We start from the raw sequence: 24,475 nt of genomic DNA, 5'->3' as shown, positions 1-24,475 counted from the left end.
TTGCCAGTAGACAACCAGTTGATAGCTGGAAGAGCATGCTGGGACTTGTAGTTTCACAACATCTGGAGGGCCGCAGGTTGGACAGGCCTGGATTACATCGACAGGCTTATACTGGACTGGGGAAAGCTGTTCCCTTACTAGATCTGGGAGCACCTTCTGGGTAGCACAGCCTGGAGCCTCAGCTGGGCAGCCACCTTGTCCTATGTTCATACGTTCACCGAGTTTTAAGAGTTAATTGTTTTTGTATCAAAAGATCCTGAGCATACACCACCTGCAAGACCAGCTTTGGGAAGTCCCCATCATCCATGTAGGAGAAAACATGATTCTTGTATTTACGTTAAATCCTTTTCTCCGAATCCATTGGGGGACACTAAGCAGCCACCCTTTACACGCTAGTTCTCCTGTAAAAAGTTTTGTTGTGGGGAAGATCGTTTCATATTTAGTGACGAAAATTAAAAGTACCAAACTCCTGCCTGGACCCTCTATAGCCCAATGTCATTGTTACCCCAACTGATGCAGAGAAAGATTTCACGTTTGCAAATATTTAAATTTTACATTTATATTCCTAAGGCTTTTTCAACAGCCTTTTTGGTGTATTTATCATTTGATTATTTCAAAATGTTAGCGAATATTTATCATCTTGAGAAAAACATACCACACCATAAATATTTGTGGAATTTTTCAACATCCATTTTTCTCACCGTTGATTGTTTATAGCGTAACATTTCACTGTCTGTTCACTTTACCAATATCCAGTATTTTTACTTTATCCATTTAAACTTAATAGCATCTTATTACATAGGAATTTTCATATATTATATATGGTTTATAAAGCAGTTTAAGTTTGTGTAGGCAGTGGGCATTAACATGGTGTTGCCGTTCTCAGTAAGGCCAGGATTGTCTAAACGATCAACTGAATACCATCTCCGTTCAGCTGCTGGACCCAGCGAGTTCAACTGTCAGTGCGGTTATCTACGTTCTTTCTTTGACGACCTTGGTGACACACTAGCTGCTGTGTGTACATATGTCCCAACTGTTTGATTGGTGATGCTGGTGGATAACGAGAGTGCCCTTACAGCAGAAAAGCAACGGCCTTCTCTAGGATGAGAAGGGGAAGGAGGCTCAGTTAAGAGAACTTTATGGTGGACTATGACTAATTCACGTTTCATCCCTCCACCTCACTGTCTCTCCTCATTCCAACAGTAACTGCAAGGAAATGCCAGTAGGCAGCAGTGTCTTTAGATTGATGACGCTGCTGCCTTAGAGAAGCTCCACACTGTCACCAGCAGCAACTGTTATTCTACAGCCATAAGTATCCGTTGTCCCCACACCTCTCAGAAACTTGCCCAAGAATTGTTGTTTGCTTTATTTTGTAGAATGATTCTCACCCTCTATTGCTTCTATGTGATATACAGGGTCCAGCTTTAAACTAATCAATAACAAATGGAACACCTTACATGAATCAGTCAAATGATTTTTAATTGATCATTACCATTACTTTGCCCGATATATAAATAAATGATTATTAAAGTACCAAATATTATCATAAACATCAATTCAAGTATTTTGATTTGTCCCAGAAGATCTAATTAACTTAGTCCACCAAAAGCAGACTAAATGATTAAGCAGGTTAGATTGGTGGCATTATTACATTTTCTCCCATTGCCTTGAGTAGAGCTCTAAGGTGAAGATAACAGAATGAAAAAAAAAAACAAAAACACCAAACTGCAGGCATAGGGATCATTGATCCTCAGCCATATATACGTGGGCTATGCACAAGGCAGCAAATACAAATTCTGCAAGTGTTTCAATCATTTTATTTCTTCCTTTACACAGGTCAGCGCTCCACAACGGATGTAGGGAAACTTTTAATGCCCCTTTTCTGCTTGTCGGTATATCATTTAGGATGCAAGTAGGAGAACTGGCTTGAATGTGGGCTGGGAAATGAGAGAAAGGGGAGGGATGGGTTTCCACCCTGTTTTGTGTGATGACAAAATTTCTGCTGGGTAGACCTAAAAATTAAATCTCATTGTCCACATTCAAAGTAATGTACGTTAATGCAGATAAAAGTCTTCATTTACAAACACTGCATTTAGGTTAAAAAAAAAAAAACTTGCAGTGGATCACAGCGACCAATCAACTATTACCTTTCATCTGTCTAATACAAACTGAACAATGAATGCAAGAATCTGATTGGTTGCTGGGGTTGAGCACAGATTTTGTACTTAAATAATGTTAGCAAATGAGCACTAAAGAATTCCACAGATTCCAATCAGGACACAGCCTTATATAAAATAAGGTAATACAATTTATCTTTTTATGATCGTGTCTTTAAACAGAAGGATCATCACATTTTCTGCTTTCAGATCACCTTTTTCCCTGCAACTTACTATAATCTGCTTTGTTCTGTTTATCAGCCGTGTATTTGCATTAGGCAGAAATGTTTATTATTGATGTTCTTGGATAGAACGAAACAAATGACATAAAATGTAAGCTAGAAACATACTGTGATGTAACCCGACTCCGAGAAATCTATTATTGTTATACCAACCAAACACGTCAACCGACAGTTCCCCTAGTCCAGTGATGGGCAAACTACGGCCCGCGGGCCAGATCCGGCCCACTTAGAGGTTCTATCCGGCCCGCCGGTATTTTAAAAAAATGTCATTAAAATATGCATGAAATTATTAGGGCCGACCCTGTGCCAGAACCTTCATTTTTATGCCTTCCCAGCTATTTCCTCCATTACACTTCATCCTCCTTCCTAAAAGGACACTTCGTATGTCAATCACTCAAACACCTGCCCGCCCCCTAATGGCTGAAAGTCACGTGAGAAGAGATGGGCTCGGCCATATACTAAAGCGGATTTCGATTGGCTGCTGTGTTGTCAGTTAGTGGCTCACCAGAAAGACGGATCTGCAACAACCTGCGGAAATAAGTGCTGTGTCTGTACGATCGCTGCACTTATAGAGGTAACACTGCTATATAACACCCTCCCGTCCCAGTCAAAACATTTATATTATATATTTCGATATTTGAGTTTTTTTAATAAATTATATTGGCCCGCCCAAAGTTTTTCTTTATTTGGCCCGCTCCTGAAAAAGTTTGCCCATCACTGCCCTAGTCAATACCCACCCACATAAACGACAGTCCACCGAATGTGATTTCCGTTTTATTCAGATGGCAATGATAAATTACATTATTTTGGTTGGATCAGTAAAACCTGAAAACTTAAAAACGTTATACAGGCTACAGGGAACCTTACTCGCGGAGTTTGCAGACATGAGAAGTGAGAGTGCGGCTCTTTGGGAGAACTTATAATAAATGGGGTTTTGATAAGTTTCCATAATACCAAAACAATCAGAACGTAACTGAGGGGGATTCCTGTGTGTGGTATAAGGGAACACTGCAAGAATGTTACTTTTATTTGAAATATTCCCTATATGTTTATTGTACTTGTGTTGTACCCAAACCAACTGCGCTGGCATAGGCCGACAGGATATCAATGACCTGCTTTGTTTCTAATGTCACGCGGGCCTCGGTTAACCAGTCTTGGGCTACCCTTCTGGACTCTCCTTTTAGCTGATTGACAAATTTTGCTGCCAGCTCTAGATCGCCGTGTTCGATGCAGTAAGAGGCGTAAGAAAGCAGTTTAAATGTGTCCATATCTTCGGAGGTCAGCTCGCTGGGGGGCTTTAATTGCTTAGGTTCAAACACGAGGAGGGACTGTAAATAAGAGAGGAAGTATTGGTAGAGTGTGTTTCTGGTTTCATCAATCAGGGCCACGCGACGGGCTAGATTGCGGACGGAATAAAAACGCGCTCTCAGCGCCTCCTCGCTGTACACACCACGGTGTAGGGACTCCTGGGGGAGGGAGGCGGTCAGGGCTTCTGTGAACTCGTTGTTGGAGCAGCTCGCTTTAATCCCCTGGACTGCACTCTCTAGGGGCTCTGTGGGGCTGGTGCCTGTGGCTGTTCTCAAAGTAAACTTTAAAGCTTCAATTGACAGCCACAAATGGTGGGCCTTCCTGGCCTCTTCCTCAGCAACGGCATGCCCTGGAGAAAAGAAACATATGGTCATCAGGAAGTGTAAGCATTATGGGGGAACACGTTCACATTCTCCGCACATTAAGGGGCGGTGGAGTTGTCCCAATTCTTATTCAGATTAGCTGTGTCATGAAGAGCTGTCAATAGGACTTGTCTCTCAAACACCAAGCTGTAAGCCTTGGACCACAAATACACTCCTGGTGCTGGCAGAGGGGCATCCCAGGAATATGGGGGGAGTTCTAATGGAAGCAAGTGACAATTCGAGGAGAGGATCTACTTAGACTAAACATCTATAATAGGACAGTCAAGAGGGCTCTGGGAGGAGATGGAGGAATTATGGGGAAACAATGGCATCTCTACTGAATGGTCAGCTCTGTAAGCAGACTTAAGTCAAACCTTAAAACAATATATATTCAAGCATTAATATTCACGATACAAATAAAACGGAAAAAAACTTTACCTTTAAACAGACAGATTACATAATACACAAAGAAGTACGAGTATCGCAACAAGAGCCCTTATGAAGACTACTTTGAAGTCACCCATGACGTCGCTCCATACACATGATACATGCAGCATCTGAGGGTACGGCGCGCTGTGGTGTCGTCTCTACAGCCCTGATCTGTTACACAGATTATTATAAGTGTTATCTAACCTTCAACAGCCTGTTCGATGCCCTTCAGTCTGGCATAGGCAGTGTTAATGTCCAGCGTGAAGCCGTCGAGCTGCTCCTGAGATAGACGCTTGAACTGCATTTCCTGCTCGGACAGTTTCTCAGACAGGCCCTGCGGATACACGACACGTCAACGCTGCCCACAGACACTAATCACATAACCCGGAGGGCAGGAGCCAACCTCACCTGCTGGAACTCTGCCTTCAGTTCCTGCTCCTGCACACTGATGACATCCCTCAGGTGGTCAGTATGTGCAGCCGCTTGTCTACGCATCTGTGTCCTCATCTCTGCCTCCATCACCTCCCGTACTTCCTCAACCTGCAACACAACAACTATGTACTGACCATATTTACCAGACCTGAAGAGATCCAACCACCCCAAAGATGGGAATATTCATATTAGAGACACTGTTCAGTCTTACCCAACATTATACTGAAACTTAGTCAAAGTGATTGTCCTCCAACAGTAAATGGTTGAATACCCCTTAAACTTGCACCGACCTCACCGGTTCTGGCATTCTGTCTGAATACACCCATCTGCTCACACTATTTACAGACATTTAAGAAGCGCTCTGTTCTTTTACCACGGAATGCGGTGATATCTTACTAAAGCAGTTAGAATCTGATAGCCATGAACTACAGCACCTTTCTCCTGTACACCGGTCATGAATAACTCCCCTATCTCCAGTACCTTCTTGTCTTGCTCCAGACTGATCTGCGAGCGGTAGTGCTCCAGGGCCTTGGACACGGCAGATTCCAGAGCTCTCTTATCCTCCAGCTTCTGTTTCTCTAAGGCAATGTCGATGTGCTGCTGCTCCCGCACTCTGTACTCCGCCAGCTGCTTGTGTAGCTGGTCGATGCGCCGGTGGGCGTGGGCGATGAGGGAGTTCAGGTCTTCGGTGCTCAGCTTGCCAGCTGTACAGAACATGGACAATCAGAATCACAACATAAATATCTGTTGTCAGATCTGTCCCCAACACTTCTCACCCTACATTAATCATACAACATTGGTCCTCATGGGGTAACTGAGCAATCCGGCTACAAATGCTTAATGTGAGAGTCGCTTTCTAAAGGGGGATCCTAAAAATGTTTTCTGCTGTCGAACAATCAAATCTTATTACAGGTTCATATGAAGGAAACACTATTTACAAGACTTTAACAATGTTCATCTTACAGGGCCCACCAGATACTATGGATGCCATAGATGACCAAGAAGATGAACTGTGGTCTGCTCAATCTTTTGGTGACAAACATACAGGCGTTTAGGACTATTTATGTTCTTATTAGACGTGCATGACGTATAGACACAGTTCAGGGGAGAGCTGATGAAAGATACACTGTAGGGGGTGTTGTGTCTAATCTCTGTCGCACACTTTGCATATTCCTACACTCCAGGTGTATGTTCCCCAAATCATTCTATACCACCCAGATGGCTGTATTCTCATACACGGCTCATCTAACAACTCACCTGGCTTGTCTGGATGTTTAAGAGGAAAAGGGTTATTGAATACATATATTTCCATTGAAACGTTATGTCTAGGCTCTGATCTCACATTCTAGGATGTATTGTCTTGCTGTGTATAACATAACCATACACCACATATACAACTATCGGCAATCAGCGGATGTGGGGTACTACTATTCCCACAAAGTTTTTGGCTTCTTCAGTAGGATTTAGGAAATAGTAGAAGTCTATGAACAGATACAAGGGATACATTTTTTAAACCGGAAACTAAAGCAAACATCTGACAGATTCCTATGGGCAACACCTATATTTCATATATATTCCTCCATTTACTGTAACACAAATGTCACATGACTAACATGTAAGTCTATCCACTATATCTATTCATATGTTCTGCAGATAACCGTGTACAAAACGAAGTTCTGCCCGCACACAGCAGCTGGTCAGACGTTTCCTTTAGTTCTGTCATACACCCGCTTACTGCATGTCTGATCCCTCTAGATCCAGAGCCGCTCACCAACATTGAAAGACTGGCGGCCCAGTCTCAGGAAGCATTTCATAGCCCCAGGATCACTACATCTAGTGCTGAAGGTTAATACTATGGTTATCCAATACGGAGAGGACACTAGGAATTCCCCTCAGCGTTAGGCAGCCCAGGTAAGAGCAGTGGAAGCCTGGATCCTGTGCGTCTAACAGTGCACAGGGAGGAAGCTGGGACTGGTGACTGGAAGGTGGGACGAGAGTGACGTACAGGGTACAGGTTACAGGTTACACAGGCCACAGAAGTACAGGGTGTCAGTGTTACAGACAGATAAACAGGACTCACCTACATCGGAAATTTCTGTAACAAAGAAAAAGGAAGGTTTAGAGAGGTTAAGCAAACGGACGACATAACGCACATGCAGAAATGTCTCAACCCCCACACCTCCGACCATGGCATGCGTCCCAGTCACGTATGGACTGACCTTCTCCAGATGGGACCACTACTGGGTCTGTTCGCATAAACTCTTTAATTAGCTCCCAAGTCTGCATGTTGGGCTCCCAGATTTATGATCATAACATGTATAATATATAATTTATCCGAGCGGATTACACTGAGGACTGATAACGGAGCACTATAAAGGCAGTAAGTATTACACAGGACGGAAGCAGGACTTGATGAAAGGGAAACTAGATTTTTTTTATTACCAGAACAGACCTTTCTTTGGGGGCGCAGTGAAACATTTTTTTGCCCATTTAAAATTTCCCTGGGAGGTATGCCAGAGGTGGAGCATAGAGACGGGTAAAGGGATTACCAGTAAAATGGTTTTGTAATTATGTCAGTTTGTAATGGTTTCAGAAACTACAATACAATTTGTAACCTGCTAATGGCACATGTAGGTTAAAAAGGGTCTGTCACCTTTAGATGCCCAATTTATTGGCCTGTACACGTCCCCCTGTGTCATTTACTAAATACACCGAGCTATGGTCACAAGTAGTAGTAAAAAGGATCTTTTCAATTCAAAACACTTATGTATTTATTTTCTTAAATTCCACCCAATAAGGCAGGAGGAAAGAGAAACCCCTCCTCCCCCTCTAGCCCAGCAAGGAGACAATAAAGGAACATGAGTATCCCATGTCCCCTGCTCTTTCTGCAGCAGGTGGACACAGACTGTGTGATGTCCTAACGCCACCTTCAATGGGAGGGCAGCTGCCTGGAGAACATTCCTGCCACTGGCTGCCTGCACTTTATAAAACATACGGCAACATGGCTGCTTTGCAATCTTTGTCTGCCAGTTCTCTGACCATCTGCCCTAGGCAGGTGCGTTATAAGGATGCCACACTGCCCGCCATTCCTGTGGGCACTGAAGAGAACTAACAGGAGTGGCGAAACTCCTGAGACCTACACAGGCAGATCCGCAAACAGGTACCACATCCAGGGCGATGATCAAGAGCCACGCCGATAAAACTATTGTCTGCAAGATTAAATCTCTCCTGAATCTCTTCTAGCCTGACCTTCTGCCAAATCAGAGGATGAAACCAAAATGGTCATGGGAGAGCCAGCACATCTGTAAGATGCTTTCCTGTGTTCTGGTGCTAGAACGGGTGGGCTTGTGATTTAGCTACAATGCCAACGGGACTATCTGTGGCGACCCCGAGACATCTACAAACATTCAGAAACGCCTAGATGACAGCCTCTCGGATCACTCAGGAGATCTGCCTTACAGATGTCTGCAAATCCAGGACAGGAAGAGATCCTATACCCGCGTGTGTGCAGGGGGGGAAGAGGGGGGGGGGATAATTTGCACACCGGCCCAGGGGTCAGGAACAAAGACATAAGCAGGGCCATGGATCCTGGGTAGAAGATGCAGGATCGGAGCTGCCCTGCAAGTCACATTTTTTATCCCTAGCAGATTTCACCCTAAAAATAAACCTTCTTTAGTACATAGAGCTATATTACTTATTTCTCTTTGAGATTTTCATTCTTATCTCTGTTCTCCTAGAATACACAAAGCTGCTCTTTATAAACAATTACAGCACAGCTGTAGTATAATAAGATACACTGCTCTGTCTGATAACCTAACTAAATGGTTAATGTATTTAGTAGAACTTGCAGGTGGACGTGAGCAGTCATCTAGTAGGTGAATCAGCCCTTTAGATATACTGACCCAAGCTCCTATGTAATGATTTCCGTATTCTGCTACTGGAGTTGGCCAAACAAACATTAGGCTTTGTCTAGCGATGATGAGAATTGTAAGTATGGGCAGGTGACAAATATGTCCCATTTCTGATCAACTCTAAGGGTCCAGCAGTACAAACTGACATAAATCACATAAAGACCCCCAGCTTATACCAATAGAACCAACCCCAAGACATAAATAAAAGGTAACATAAAACATGAATATGTAACATATAAGTAAAGCATTCAACCTGCTAAAGAGATAACCAACACACCCAAAAAATTATGAACAGACAAGAGATGTTATAATAGTCTTCTCTTCCTAAAACCCATCTCCCCTAAATCCCCTTCTCCTCCCCAGGTAACACTTCACTGTGACTCTGCAGAAGCCTCGGATCGGATGTTGCAGCTTCTGCTTCACACAATTCACTTGAACAAGACAGTGGGGCAATCACATTATAAAGCCTCAACCACCTCAAATATTAGATGTGGGTGGGGTTTGATGACTCAATCTTTCATGTCCTTGCCCACTTTGCGGAGGGCGACTGCCTGCTGTGTTGGAAGTCTTCTGAGCATGTGTGGGGAAGAGACAACAATGGCCTCAGCAAGCAGTAGTAATCAAGCTATTAATCACACAGAGCTTAGCGTGCAGCTACAAGTTAGTCATAAGAACACACCAGCCATAATTAGTACTAATTGTCTGACACCAACTGACTTCATTATCACATGGATACATTTCCCCCAAACTGCTCGTTTTATAAATCTCTGCAGAAACCAACGATGTTCTCACGACTGATGAGTATTTATTAATGAATGGCAAACATCTGACCTCTTGGGAGAAGGTCATTTTAAGCCTATGGACAGTAATTCAGTTTACTGCTGCTAAGAAATGAATATGGCATCATGTATAGTAATCCCTGCAGGTATGCAGAGAACAAAGGTTGTACTAATTATTCATCTATTTTTATGGATATCAGTGCTATTGTGATATTGTTCATTAATGAGCACACACGTCTATATTTACTAATCCAACAGGAGTTCCCCCAATTCTCTACACAGTGCAGAAAGTGAGGGGTTTATTTGTAACCCCCCCCCATTGGTCATAAATCTGTAAATGAGGAACTGTATTTAGGTTAATTCTGCAATTCCCACTAATAAATTTTTAACACAAATCTCAGGTTACATTTGAGCTGTGGTTCAAGTAGCTATTAACAATATACTCAGAGCGATTACCATGACAACCACAGACTCATGATGTAATGTAGTGAACTTCACAACATACACCTACCCACACCGTGACTACCGAGGAGGTCAGCGACTGACTGGCTCTAACTGACATATAAGTTTGTCTGCACTTCTTTTACAGTCATAGTCATATAACTGTACTGAATGGAGCAATTTTGAAAAGGAAACACTGTTCTAGAAAAACCTTGTGGAAAAATAAATACCAGATTTGTGTTAAAGAGAGGAACAAAACTTGCAGTATTTTTTTTTTATTTTTTTTTTACTGTTTTCAGGTCTCCTCCATACTACTGTTAGAAACCCCTCCAGCCGGCACAACACAACCCGGAGTCTACTCTGCTAGTCAGGTGTTCACTGGAGCCCCTGATGGTGGGGACAGGCTGGGCTGCAGACTGACAGAGGGTCGTGAAGTGTGTACCGGCTGGGGAGAACCCAGGCAAGCGGAGTGAGGGGAAAGCAGAGGTCAAGGGCCGGCAGCAGATAGCAATTCCAGTTAACAAGCCGAGGTCAAGGGTCACGAGCAGACAGGAAGATCGGTAAACAGGCCAGAGGTCAGGGTCACGAGATACACAAGCAAAGTCCAAATCTGGACCTGATGAGCGCACGCGCCCGGCTTTCTCTCATTGCCGGGACGCGGCGCTGAATAGGAGGTGTCCGACCGTTGCCTTGGCAACAGCCGGAAGTGACGTCCCGGTCGCCACAGCGGCGGCCGGGACGCAGATGAGTGAGTCGCGGCGGCTGGGCACCGCCGCAGCTCGTAACAACTACTAAGTCATTCTGAGTTCACAAATCATTAATGATTTAAGATGCATACCATTTTAGCAAATATAACATTACAACAACTAGACAGAGAACATAAGCAGGACAATCGCTGGATTACGTAGGGACAATCGCAGGAGGGAGAGCACTGTGAAGGGTGAATACACCTTGCACTCAATCAGCAAGTCTGCAGCCCACATGATTACACTTCGTAAAGCCACAGTGCGCAGTGTGTACAGCTGGCCAAACATCGCAATACTACAAGGCTACTACAATTATTCAAATTGCCCTAAAGCATAATTATTATAATCTACAATAGCGGTCTCATTCTGCAGATACACCTTTTATAGACGTATATAAAAGGAGGAAGCAGCAGACCATATAGAACGCTTTGGGGCGTATTCAATTGTCAGCCTAACGCTGCAAAACGAGCGCTCGAAAAATATTATCGTTTATACGGTAATTACTCGCTCAATTTCAGCTCGCAGCTCCCTGAGCAGCGAGCTGAAATTGAGCGAGTAAATTACCGAGTGAACGGTAATTACGGGCAATATTACCGTATAAACAGTAATATTTTTCGAGCGCTCGTTTTGCAGCGTTACGCTGACAATTGTGTTACATTAATACTAGTAACACATACAGCATTATACAGGTTCTGTGGGTCAAGTGTAAACCAGGCAACAGCCTTAGCAAGTACCACACATTAATCTCCCTTATATAGACCTAACACCCATTATAAGACCATTGACAGTTTTAGACTGAAATACAAGTTGATAAAGAGAAGTAATATGCCCTCAGACAACACTTACTGAGCCCCTTCCAGCCAGGCTGCACCTCTGGGGTAATACTGTCCAGCTCTTTGTGGAAATCCTCTCGGGCCACCGCCACCAGTTCGTGGTACTGAGCCATGATCTTGGCTTCCGATTGAGACTTTTGTACCTAGAATACAGAGGGTGAGATCGGTCCTCACTGTGCCGCCCTCAGGCTGGTATTAGACCATCCAAGACAAATAAATATATTACTTTTTTAACAACGTTATCCAGGTCCACAATCATGCGATGGAGATTCTCCTCGGCTGAGATGATGTGAGGTTTTGCTCCATTAATAGAATTCTTCTTGGCGTCATCAATCACACCCTGCATCCGTTCCAGCTCCTCCCTACACAGAGACACATTCACTAGTGCACCAGCAGGGGGAGTACTACACAATATATTTCTATGGGTGTTCTCATGGAGTACACAGTACATTACGGTGCAGAGAAGTTTTAGTAACACACGTCTGACACTTAAAAGCAAGGACATAGTACAAGTTATATTTCAGTGCCCATGTGTGCAAGCCCTAATGGTTATGGACTGTTTAACCCGACTAAGTGGTTAGCACTTCTGCCTCTCAGCACTGGGGTCGTGAGTTCTATTCCCGACCATGGCCTTATCTGTGTGGAGTTTGTATTTGCTCCCCTGTAAGCTTCAACAGGGCAGGGACCGATGTGAGCGAGTTCTCTGTACAGCGCTGTGGAATTGGTGGCGCTATATAAATAACTGGTGATGATTTATCTCCATTTTGTTAGGCTTCATTAACTTGTCACCAATACTATAACATTAACTCAACTTGTTTTCTGAAGATTTAGTGGTTTCATTAATCAGATCAGGAGATGTGGGAGAGAAGCCAATGTATATATATGTATACGTACTTTGCTTTCAGAAGAGAATCAGCTGCCTCATCCACAGCTCTACTGCGCACCTTCAATGCATCCTCCAAATCCCGCCACTGCAGGGACTTCTGCTCTGCAGGAACCTATACAGCCGGCAGACACAGCATAACGATCAGTCAGTGCTTGTAAGGGCATTAATGTTGCCCGTTCAGAGCTCTAACCCAGACAGTCCACATAATAGTGTGAAGGGTCTGCGCATACCTTGTCAGTTCCCGGACTGCCTGCAGCATTAACAAACATTGAGACTTGGCACAACATAGGGAGTTCCACAGAAGCACTAACAACTGTACACAATGCTGCAGGGAAGTGCTGAGAAAGCTCTTCAAACACTCTGATAAGAGGACAAGACCCATAACCCCCAATCTGACATCACTTCTAATTACACCAATGTCCTCTGTAGTGGGATGTAAGGCAATATGTGGTTACCATGAGCTCTGGTTTTGGCCCCATAGGATTGGACAATGAGAGTAGAGTCGGTATCCACTCACCTGGGAGTCATCCATAGCCTCTCGCAGCTTCTGGGCGTGGAAGTTGACGGCTTGCACTGCTGACTCCTGTGAGGTGATGGTTTGGAGTGTGACCCGGGCAGCGTTACTCAGTGATTCCTCTAACACGGCTGCGATAGCTGGGAAAGAATACATATTTACATACAACATACTTTCCTGACTGCAAGAAACAGATGGTCTAATGGGACATACACAGCATCATGGTAAACGAGCAAATCAATCCTAAATCCTTTCAGCTATTTAAAGCGCTCTGACATACATTCAATCTTCTCTTTCTCCTCTCTCTCCTGCTGGGCGAGGCGAGCTGCCACCTCCTCCGCGGGACGTTCCTTCAGGTGGGGCTTGTCCTCGTGCTGACATTCCTTACAGTGCTCGGCTTCTGCAAGAGACAAGTCCACATGAACCCACCTGGAGGATAAAGGCGTAGATCCAAAGACCTGACAAATCTCTAACCCATCCATCAGTACAAGAGCTGCCCAGGTATTCACCATGCCCTAAACACCCCATTGACCACAAGTCAATGCTCTGGACTCTCAAAAAGGGAAACACACTAACAGTGAGAGAAACGGGGGATCTCAGAGCGACAATATGTTGACCGTACAAGGCTTCATCCATCGCCATCATCATACAGATATTGCCATCACCGGTAATGGGTCACACTGACCCAACTATCTATATCTCCATGATAATGGTACAATCACATTTATTCGATAACTCAGACAACACAGCTGGAGTTGGGGGCGAAAAAATCTGGTCATTCCCAGTAAGTATGGAGACAGATGGACGTCCACAGTTGTCCAGCGCAACGTTAATCCCTGAATTACAATCCGTCTATGATACAGCAGGGTTATCTGAGGAATCCCAGTCAGTATAGCGTCAGTAGAATCGTGAATTAGATCTTGTGTTTTCTGGGACAACTGCTCAGCAGGTTTGTGGATAATTCCGGTCAGCCTGTCCAGCTCCCTTCTCAGGATATACAATATTACCACACAAGTCTCCTCATGCTACATACCGCAGGCCAGGGTAAATAACTGCAGAACCATCCCTTCATTATATTACAGCTTAAAATAATAAAACATTCGTATTTTATTTATTTTCACATTATTGGTTGAACAAAGCAAATACATTTAAACAGATGCTGGAGCTACCACAGTGGGGTGAGGCTGTATGACAAGATCACAAGAGCAGATGGAAAAGTATTTATTGTGCAATGTCAAAGTCCCAACACTAGATGGAGCTATTGTACAGAAGCTGCCCACTACCTGAGCCGGCTGGGTGTTGTGGCTTCTGCTCCGCTGCTTCCAGTATCTTAGGAGGCTTCTCTTCATGTACCACCGCAGCTGGGACTGAAATCACATCGCCTGTGGCAGATATAATCTGCGCTACATGCGATGACGCTAGAAAGAAAAATTGAATTAAAAAGCGATAATATCTGTAAAGACACAACAACAACAACAGAAACCAAATTCCTTCGCACATGGGCTGTCACTAGGACGCCAGGTTAGGAGAATCCCACTATATGGTATTTGTAGAACAGATCTCTGCTTCTGACAAATCTTACAGCAAGTCACTGTCTCCAGTTAGTGATTGCTGCTGCTAGCCGTCAGGGCACGTGGAGAGTGTAGGCCAATAACAGTGACAGAGCCAGTCTCATGTATCCCTGGGTGCTGGGCCTACGAGGACAGGGATGCAGACAGTCCGGCTGACTGAGCTGACAGTGAATAAGGACAAAGGGGATTTTCAGGCAGTAACGATCTACATCTGATCTACAGTAACCAGGATACACCAGCACAGGGAAGAAACGTCTGGTGACTGCAAGAGTAATTTAAAGACACAGGGCATAAATGGATGCTAACCTATGTCCATTTTACTAACCTATTATACATCTAACGACCTAAATGAGGAAGATTTATCAAACCTCCTAAAAAAGTAAAAGTGGAGGTGTTGCCCATAGCCACAAGATTCTAGCCATCATGTTCTAGAATGTACTGGATAAACGATAGCTAGAATCTAATATATTGGTTGCTATGGGCAACACCTCCACTTTTCCTTTAAAGGTTTGATAAATCTACCCTGATGTGGTCATACAGCCCCTAGTGATCTCCATGTTACATTGTCTAAATGAGAAGCATATAATACAGTCTAGGATGTAATGAGATTGCATATAATACAACCCCACATGAAAAGCACATACTGCTTACCTAGTACACACAATACACAAGTCATCTCACAAGTATGTAATGCAATGCCCCAAAACACCCTCTTATTGCTTCCACCCATGACCATAGCTCAGGCAGCCTGCTAAGTGCGCTGTGATTGGAGGATCTTGTTGACTCTCCTTCCACAAATGGCAATAACTAATCACAGCTCACTAAACTGATGGTTAGAGATCACTAAATGAGAGACTAACCACCAGCTCCAATCACAGCCCTGGCTGAATCTACAGTTCTCCAGTGTCACCAGATTGCAAAGCTTCTGCCTGACAGCACCTCCACATCGGCCAAGTTACACTATTTATAACATATATAAGCACTACGTGAATAGCAGATATTTAAGGTGTTATCTGATAAAGAATAAAACTACAGCAGCCTTGTCATCCTGGTCATTATTACTGTACATGGGATTTACCTTCTACATGTTCACTAGCAGCAGGGGGCACCTCCACGTTCTCTGATTTGGGCTGTTTGGCCTCCTTCTTAACGCCCGACACAGAGGAACCAGACTTCACCTAACAAGAAACAGAGAATCTCTCAGAAGAGAAAACGTAAAAGAAGGAACACTAAGCCCAAAGAACCATATTCCATGTTGAATATCTCTTTCACAGGGGTTATATAGCAATCTCAACATCCTCCACACCCTTTCCCGACATGAACACTTATTTTTTTTTTAATCCTTACATTATTTGGTGTGCAAAAACACAACCAGGCAAACGAGGTGAAAACGCAAAAGTTACATAAGGAAATTACAACATTCTCGGATGGAGCAAATTAACATTGCACGAAGGTGGACGTAGGACACCAGCCGAGTGTGGATTTTTCCAGTGTTTTGCGACTAGGCATCTAGCAGTGTTAGGTATCTGGACAGACAGTTTCTCCGGTACTTATCCAGGATCTCCATAGAAGAGGGGGCATTTGGGAGCTAGGACCGTGGTGACCTCATTAATCAGAGCGGCTACATCATCCCAGAAAGACGCGATTTTTGGGCAAGTCCACCAGATGAGAAGAAAGGACCCCTGTTCCCCATGGCCCCTCCAACACAGGACGGAAGTGGATCCATAGATCATTTTCAGCCGGGTAGGAACCAGATACCAGCGATAGTAGATATCAGATGCGGTTTCCTTAACGAGAGAGGAAATGGAAGTCTTGGAATCCTTTCCCTAATTGATGCCCAAGTGTCCTCATCTGGCGGACTGCCCAAATCAGCCTCCCACCGTAGTTCATGAATGGGGGTGTCAGGGTGCTTGTAGGATGTGAGCAAATTGTATAAGTTGGAAGTGATCCCCCATTGTAGAGTTGAGCTCACACAGAGATTCCAGGGGGTTAAGGGTCTGGTAATACCAGGCTTAGAGGGAGAGACGACAGTGTCTCACTTGAAGATAAACAAACAGGCTAATATTTGGGAAGTCAGATTCCTCTAGCACCACAACATGTCCACTTTTAAACCAGCTTCTGGAACGTTTCCAGGCACTTAGTCACTTGCCGGTAAGCTGAACAACAGCATATAATCAATGGACTAATGCAGCTTCAGTTACTAAAGATACCGGTGGAAAGAGGCTTCAAGTCAAAGAAGTAGAAATCAGTTATAACTTATAAATGTTGCTCTGTTGTACACGGCATCTGCGACACGTTTTCACCAAACAAATCATGTGAAATGTAATGTGACTGTACACAGGAAACCATTTGTAAACGCACAATTCTACCAGAAAGCAGATACCACATAAATCCATTATGAATCACCTCCACTGTACAGATATATTGTAGCCAGAAATATGCAGCTTTGATCCAACTTACCAATTTCTTTGGCACTGGCAAGTTATACGGTGCAGGTCCAAGGGCGAGCTCGAACAGTTTATCAGAGTACGGTATGGACTTCTCTACGTTCTCTCTGAACTTTGGATCCCAGTTGGCGTAGAGTACGGTGCCCCCAATACCACCGCCTGCAAAAAGGAGTCCTGCTCCGACGATCTTCCCAGCAGAGGGGCTGCATGAGGACAGACAGAGTTATAGCCTGCATGGTATACTACAGCTATAATACACAAGTGATTCATTATATATATATATATATATGTAACCTCTGTATAAGACAGTGTCTCTACAATTAGATCGCACGTGGACATCTCTCGCTCAATTCACCATCTAAGTTTCAGGTCACACAATAACTTTATATAATATACCTACTTTTTTGCAGCAAAAGTAGCAATAAAATCATCTGCATATTCAATGGCAGCATAAAGGTAACCGCAAATAGTTATCCACGTAATAAGCTAACAAGTATACACTTCTGAAGTCAATGTTTAAAGTTAAAATGCCTAATTTGATTAGCGTTTCCTTCATATGCAGGGTGTATTATAATAACAAAAGACTCTTGAATAAGATGTAACATTTGCTAGACTACATGTATGCAGGTACTGGTGATGATGATGAATGGACGGACAGACTGGTGAAGCAGGACATCTCTAGTGCAGAAGGCTGACAGTAGTGCGAGTTTCAGCATTATGGGCCTATGAAATTCTCGACAGTGCACTGAAGTCACATTTTATATGTAGGGCAGACCCATCACATTTCCAGATACAGATTACATTACATTTAATACACAGAGTGCCTACACTGGCTATACAATCTAGTAGGACAATGCAATGAACATACATTACAGGACACCCCCGGGAGCCGGCAGCAGAGCAGGGCACCCCCGGGAGCCGGCAGCAGAGCAGGGCACCCCCGGGAGCCGGCAGCAGAGCAGGGCACCCCGGGAGCCGGCAGCAGAGCAGGGCACCCCCTGCATCTATATCTGAATGCAGAATCTACATTTCTGGCACTGAGCCATTGATACATGGGCCAGGCTAGGTACTTACCTTATTAGCACACCCCTCCTATTACTAAAGGTGACACAGCCCATCAAGGACACAATGGTTCCTGATATACACACAAGACTTGCAGAGTGCTACACTGGAAGCCAGACAACAAACTAAACCCCATAAATTACATGAGACAAATACAACTCCCAAAGAATATGGAGAACATCCACATTATCTACTGAGAATATGATAATATGTGTCCTATTATTTATCCAAACAAATACAAATTTTCTACAGCGCTGTATACAGAACCTTTAAGAAATTCCAGCAGATTGTCTTGTCTGTAATAAAATGGAACCGCTGACTGGGGCTTCTAGCCACCTTGACTGATGACAGAATAGCTTTCACTATATAGCAAATGTAAATGTTTCCGGTCCTGTCAAGGTAAGGACACTTTATATACATACAAACTGGAAGTAGCCACTATGTAGCAGAGAGCTGTCTTACTATAGTCTCTAGGGCTATTTATTGTGGCCTTTACCTTCCAGAGAACCTCAGTAACCCAACGCTATACAAGTTTCTCCTTCACTGTAGCAAAATAAACATTTACCCCATGGTCATATTCCCCATTTAATTTTCTTACATCATGCAATCAAAAAGGATGTAATTTTTCTTTATTAAGTTTTAAAGGCAGCAATAACAACTGTACAATAAATAGACATGGTTGGCAAAGTCACCAAAGTAAGTGCAACATGGCTTAATGGAGCAAACAAAAAGGATTTGTGAATTCTTTATTAAAACAATGATTTTTTTATTATTTCATAATGTAAGAAAAGAAAATGTGAAAAATGCCAAAGGGGGTGGATAGGTCTCATTGCCATGAAACCTGATGAGTATGTAGCAGTGACATAAACAGACATCGTCAGACAGAAATATTTGGACATCTCTGGTTTAGTTTATGGAGATATACTGCAAATTTAATTTTACCCCCTCAGTTATCTTCAGGAATTGTATCAGCCAGGACTATGGCTGCAGCAACTATTACGCCAACAAGACACACACTTAGAAGGTGCATCTCCTATACACAGTGGAACGTAAGAAGCAGCTGTATATCAAACATGCAAACATTAATCCTAATGCGTTAATCACAAAATATAAAAAAATTATTGAAAATCATACCCAGACGCTTGAGTGGAGTAAGCTCTGGTTGCACGCAGAGGATGGAGTGAAGACTTAACACACAGACATTCCTACGAGAAAAAAAACAAAACTTTAGCACAACCAACAAATAAAGTCATTACACACATTTTATTATTTTGTAGTTTCCAGATTTCTAGTAGTTTTTTTCATTCTTTTAGCAATTCTTTATATAATTCATAGACAGCTGGAAAGTTATTAAAAATGATGTACCCAATTTCTTAAAACCAGAGTCGTAGGCCACAAAGATGGTTTACAGACATAATTGATTGAGGCCGGCATAATAAGTGTATGACAGAGAAGACAAAACAGCTGGAAGTGTAGTTCTTGGTGTGAGAACAGCCTGCAGAGCCCAGTCATTTAAGCAGTATTAAAAGTCTCAGATTAAAAACAAAAAATAAATTAAAGATAAATGGCACAAGACCTTGAATATTTTGAAAAGCAACTTTTAACAAAGTCAGTTCCCCAAAACTCAAAGATTTTTTAATTTTTAATAACAGTTCTCTCGGAGCTCATTTTGTTTTAAATGTATTTTTTGCTACTAAATAGGGACAATGACAACACAGATTTTAAATCCATCCTAGATAATCGACTACAGGGCTACTTCTATCTGTGTAAGGAACGCTGTAACCAAGAATGGTGCGGTGGTGGGCTGGGTACGGTATCCCGATGCTTGGGATACAGACAACGAGTATTCCTACAAATAACACGAACAGTTAAATGATGGCATAATTAAAATGTACACTTACCTTGACACCGACGGAGGACATTACCGAAAGACCTGCTATGCGACTGCTGTAAAGTCTGAAGATGCTGGATGCCGGCGCTTCATTGTGATGTCACAGACGACAGCGCGTTTGACGTAGTGCAACCCTAACATACCTCTTGAAGTGTACATGTCGGTGTCTTCAGTGACGTCACAATGAAGCGCCAGCATCCAACATCTTTGGATTTTACAGTCGCATAGCAGGTCTTTTGGTAATGTCCTCCGTCGGTGTCAAGGTAAGTGCACATTTTAATTATGCCGTCATTTAACTGTTCGTGTTTCTTTTATAGGAATACTCGGTGTCAGCATCCCAAGCATTGGGATATCAAGTACCACTGTTGGTGGTGATCACACAAGTACACATTGGCAAAGCATCGGAATTTAGTGCTATGGACGTACTTATTACAGAGTAACGTGCCCCGTCATTCATTACACTAAAAAACCGCCGACTTGGTACAACACCAGGTAACTTGGACAACACTCTATAAAATATTACACATTTAAACAAGAACACGGCTACAAACGTAGAGAGTGAAATATCACTGGGAGGAGGAACAGATTCCCTGAAATACAAACACTCGCTGGTTTCCTCCAGTGACTCACACGCTCCATGGTTGGTTTTAGCAGAAAGGAATGAACATTGGCACAAAGGGTTCTGCCACATGGCATACTTAGTCCAACTGTGTGTCCCTATATTATATATCCAGCTTATAACAAGGCGTTTAAATGGCAGTGTGACAAATAGGCATTAAACAAGGGATATCATTCCATTGTAATATCCAGCACCTTCATATTTATAATACACAATATCCTTCTGGTTGGTTGTAGCTCCACTGCTGGAACTAGTGTAATGTGCTCTCTCACTGCGCACAAGGCTATAAGCAGTAATTCCTCTATGACCGCTCACTATACAGGAGATCAGACTCTACAGCACATCACAAGCTTCCTATATATAATCGTGGACATTTGGTCCAGCAGTGCTTACTGGTGCAGCTTGTTATCCTTTAGCTGAACCTCCATTGTCACCACTAGCAGCATATTGAGAAGACAGATCCAAAAGGGAATCTAGCAGTATAGACAGAACAGAAAGATGCCCCCAACATCCTCACCATTACAGAACAAAGCAGAGCTTCTGACCTTGAGGTGGTTTCACATAGGGACCAAAAGCTCATACTGTGCCAGAGGAGACGCAGCAGTAGTTGGGAAGAACGTCACACAGGATATTTCCAGTATGTAAGACAGTTCCTAAGGAGTTACTAGGTCCCTTTAATGACACATTTCAGTCTATGGGAAACGTCCTTTCCCTGTCATAGGAGATCTCTTCAGCACGGACATGAGCTTTATCCAGTCACTATAACGTGTCACTACTGGAGCCATTTAGTGCACAGAATGTACATTTATCACGCTGGATATACAGCAATCAATCACTCCTGCATGACAGGAAAGCGTTCTACTTGGTCCAATGTATCAGAGAAGAAAGCAGCTTAGCTATAAAGACCAGAGATACGAGATGGAACCGAGCGGTTCAACCGGCTTTGCCCAATTTGTTGTGAAATTTATCAATAAGCTTCACACATTCCTCCTGGAAATTAGAGGAAAACAAACAAATGCAGCCTGGGTGGCTCAGGATGTGTCTTGCTGAACGTGGGCATGTAGCACACTGTGCAGTAAGGTGGTCACTATCTGGGTTAAGGTATATTTAGAGGGGTGGAGAGAGCACACTAAAGGGGGCATTGACCCTATCTGCCTTCCACATACAGTTTTTACTGGAGAACATGCTTTTTATGTGCATTTCTACCAATATATATATAAATGTATGATAACTAATGTAAAATATACATTAGGGTGATCTTAAAGTGATAGATTTTTTTAGTGACATTTTACTCTTTCCCGTATTTAGGTTTGCATCACACTTACGTGCCCTGTTATCCCCAAACTTATCCAATGTGCAAACTAGTACTAGTATAGGAACTTTAATAGCAGGAATACCAGCACACACCATTCGGGTGTACGTACCGGGCACAGATTCACTCAAGTCATGTAGCCACTTATAGGACCATGTTAGAGAGCAGGGGCGCAACTACTGCCGCATCCATGCAGCTACTACTAGGCCATGCAACACTGGTCAATCCGCACAGTAGGACCCTGCTCTGTGAATGCGCATGCACAGGAAGCCCTGTTGCAGTTTTTAGTTCCAAAGGTGCTCATCACTGCATGTACCGGCATCTGCACATTCTCAGAGCACCACTGGAGCCTACGGAGCATATGGATATATATCACTACCCCAATCCAAAAAAAATAAATTCTGATATTGGGTAGGGTGCACCTGGTACAGAGGACAGGTCTGCATATGACAGGATCGGTGTCATGGTATGACAGAAAAGGAAGTTAGAAGCTACAGATAATGGAACAAGCAGTGTTTCCATTGGCACAGAATAGCTCCTGTCAAATCTCCAACTTGTCAGAGAGGAGAGGCATCTTAGAAGCACACGGTGTTAGGCTAAGCACTAATAATGATATGTATATATATATATATATATATATATATATATATATATATATATATATACATACAGATACATGTCTACACAAACACACCCAGTATTCCTCTTGTGGCAGCCTCTCGCTTTCACTCTGTACTGCAAGATCTCACAACCAGGGCCCTCTCTATAACTTGTCTCAATCTCACCAACCTTGTATGTACTTGATCTGTTACTATGGTCTGCAGAGTTTTGTTACACCAATATAAATATTAAACAATTTATTTTACACTGATAACAAGAATACTCTAATACAATATAATGTTGTCACCTTTGTAGTTATGTTACTTTGTTGTATATTCTAACTCCCTATTTAAGGCCCTGTGGAACCCTTGTGGCACCTTATAAATAAATGATGATAAGAATACCATGCAAATAATCTATTATGCCAATTCCTATGTTATAGAGGACTGCTGCAGTCTAAGTTACAGGTATAGGGCCTTGTAGTAACTTTCTGCTCCCTCTCCCTATAGCTGGTGTGTGAGTGCACCAGGCTGCTCCATATGATAAGGGGCTGGCAGTAAGGCCTGGAGCCTGGGAGTGACATCTCTACAAGGTCACGTCCTCCTGGGGGTCATGGCAGAGCAGGCTGGCACTGAGCAGGTCCCAACAGGGCTGAGCACGGTACTGGGCTCATGTAGGAGCAGAGCTCCCCCTGCACCAGGCACAGAGTCACTGACACGCTGCTCCTCCATGCCCAGGTCCTCAGGACTTTCACTGCAGCCACAGTATGACCTGCCAAAGGGGAGCCCTCTCATTGGACAAGCCGCACGTCCATCACAGCTAATCCGCCTCTTATTGGACAAGGAGAGCGTCACTCACAACAAGTCGTTGAAGGGTCCTGAAACTGAACCGTGATTGGCTCCCTGGGTAAGAGCGGCGCAATCTGATTGGTTAGTGCAGTAAGGGTCATGACCGCTGATAGGCTGAAGGTAAAGTCTATCTTCTCCACTCTGTGTGAGTCTGAGAGTCCCCCGTGCCCGGACTAATACCGGCAGACCGGCGCCGGGTGTATGCCCGTTACTGCTGCCTGGAGGTCACCCTCCCCCTGCCAGGGCCCAAAACGTGCCCTCCCGTACTCCTACCTTGGCGAGCGCTGCCGCCCGGGCCTGCCTGCACACCCGCAGCATTTCCCGTGGTATGATGGGAGGACTTCCTCCGGTGACCGGCTCAGCACAACATGTCCCGGGGCTCGATGAATGAGGAGACTGGAGAGTGTCCGCGCAGCTCCAACTGACACCGCCCACGCCCCTCTCTGGACACGCCCCCAGACAGAGCGTGCCGGGGGTTTTTTGCTTTTTTTAAACAAGATCTTTATTAGTACTTAACACACAAACAGTTCACTTCCATGGAGGATAGTGCTGTGGGACAGTGGATCCCAAACTTTCTCAGTTCAAGGCACCCTTAGGGTCTCCATCATTTATCAAGGCACCCCTAAGCCAAAATAATTACCAAGTAGTCCCCCGCCTTGCTTACCACTGGCCCTGGCTGAGGCACCCCTGTGAGATCGTTGAGGCACCCCAGGGAGCCTAGGCACACACTTTGGGAACCAGTGCACTGGGACAGAATATTGCTGTATATTGTGTAAGTGATGTCTATTATCTGTGTGTAATATACATGTTCGGTTGATCATGGAGCACTACAATCCCCAGCATGTCATCTTTACTGAAGTTCATTGTGTTTTCTGCATTATAAACGCCCCTTTATTAAATATTAACTATAAATCATATATCAGAAAGTACTGAAAAATAGGGATATTGTCCACAAAGTAAGAGTTCTTACGTCATAACTTTCATTAGGGAAGAGTGTATATCATGTATTAAGCTGCTTTGGGCAGCACCATCTTTACCCTCTGCTTCATGTCTTATATGTAATTTGTTTGTGTCATCATCCCCCTG

The 24,475-nt window shown here is 43.7% G+C and overlaps 1 protein-coding gene across 2 annotated transcripts; it reads right to left on the bottom strand.

The window, feature by feature from the left end:
- Positions 1-3,159: 3,159 nt before the first annotated feature.
- On the bottom strand, positions 3,160-23,845 carry IMMT (inner membrane mitochondrial protein). Of its 2 annotated transcripts, XM_075194108.1 has the most exons (15): positions 23,663-23,845; positions 19,254-19,324; positions 17,071-17,260; positions 15,689-15,788; positions 14,323-14,457; positions 13,320-13,439; positions 13,043-13,179; positions 12,534-12,637; positions 11,866-12,001; positions 11,653-11,782; positions 7,010-7,024; positions 5,410-5,633; positions 4,906-5,037; positions 4,702-4,831; positions 3,160-4,055 (listed from the first exon to the last, which is right to left on the bottom strand). In XM_075194108.1, the coding sequence occupies exons 1-15, from the start codon at positions 23,705-23,707 to the stop codon at positions 3,448-3,450; spliced, it is 2,277 nt and encodes a 758-aa protein (XP_075050209.1). In that variant the 5' UTR covers positions 23,708-23,845; the 3' UTR covers positions 3,160-3,447. The 2 variants fall into 2 exon arrangements, with proteins under 2 accessions (XP_075050209.1, XP_075050210.1); XM_075194109.1 differs by lacking the exon at positions 7,010-7,024.
- Positions 23,846-24,475: the final 630 nt, after the last annotated feature.

This window comes from Mixophyes fleayi, chromosome 1, assembly GCF_038048845.1.
Source record: "Mixophyes fleayi isolate aMixFle1 chromosome 1, aMixFle1.hap1, whole genome shotgun sequence".
NCBI lineage: Eukaryota > Metazoa > Chordata > Amphibia > Anura > Limnodynastidae > Mixophyes > Mixophyes fleayi.
The sequence above is the reverse complement of the archived record's forward strand: the minus strand, read 5'-3'. Positions and strand labels throughout refer to the sequence as shown.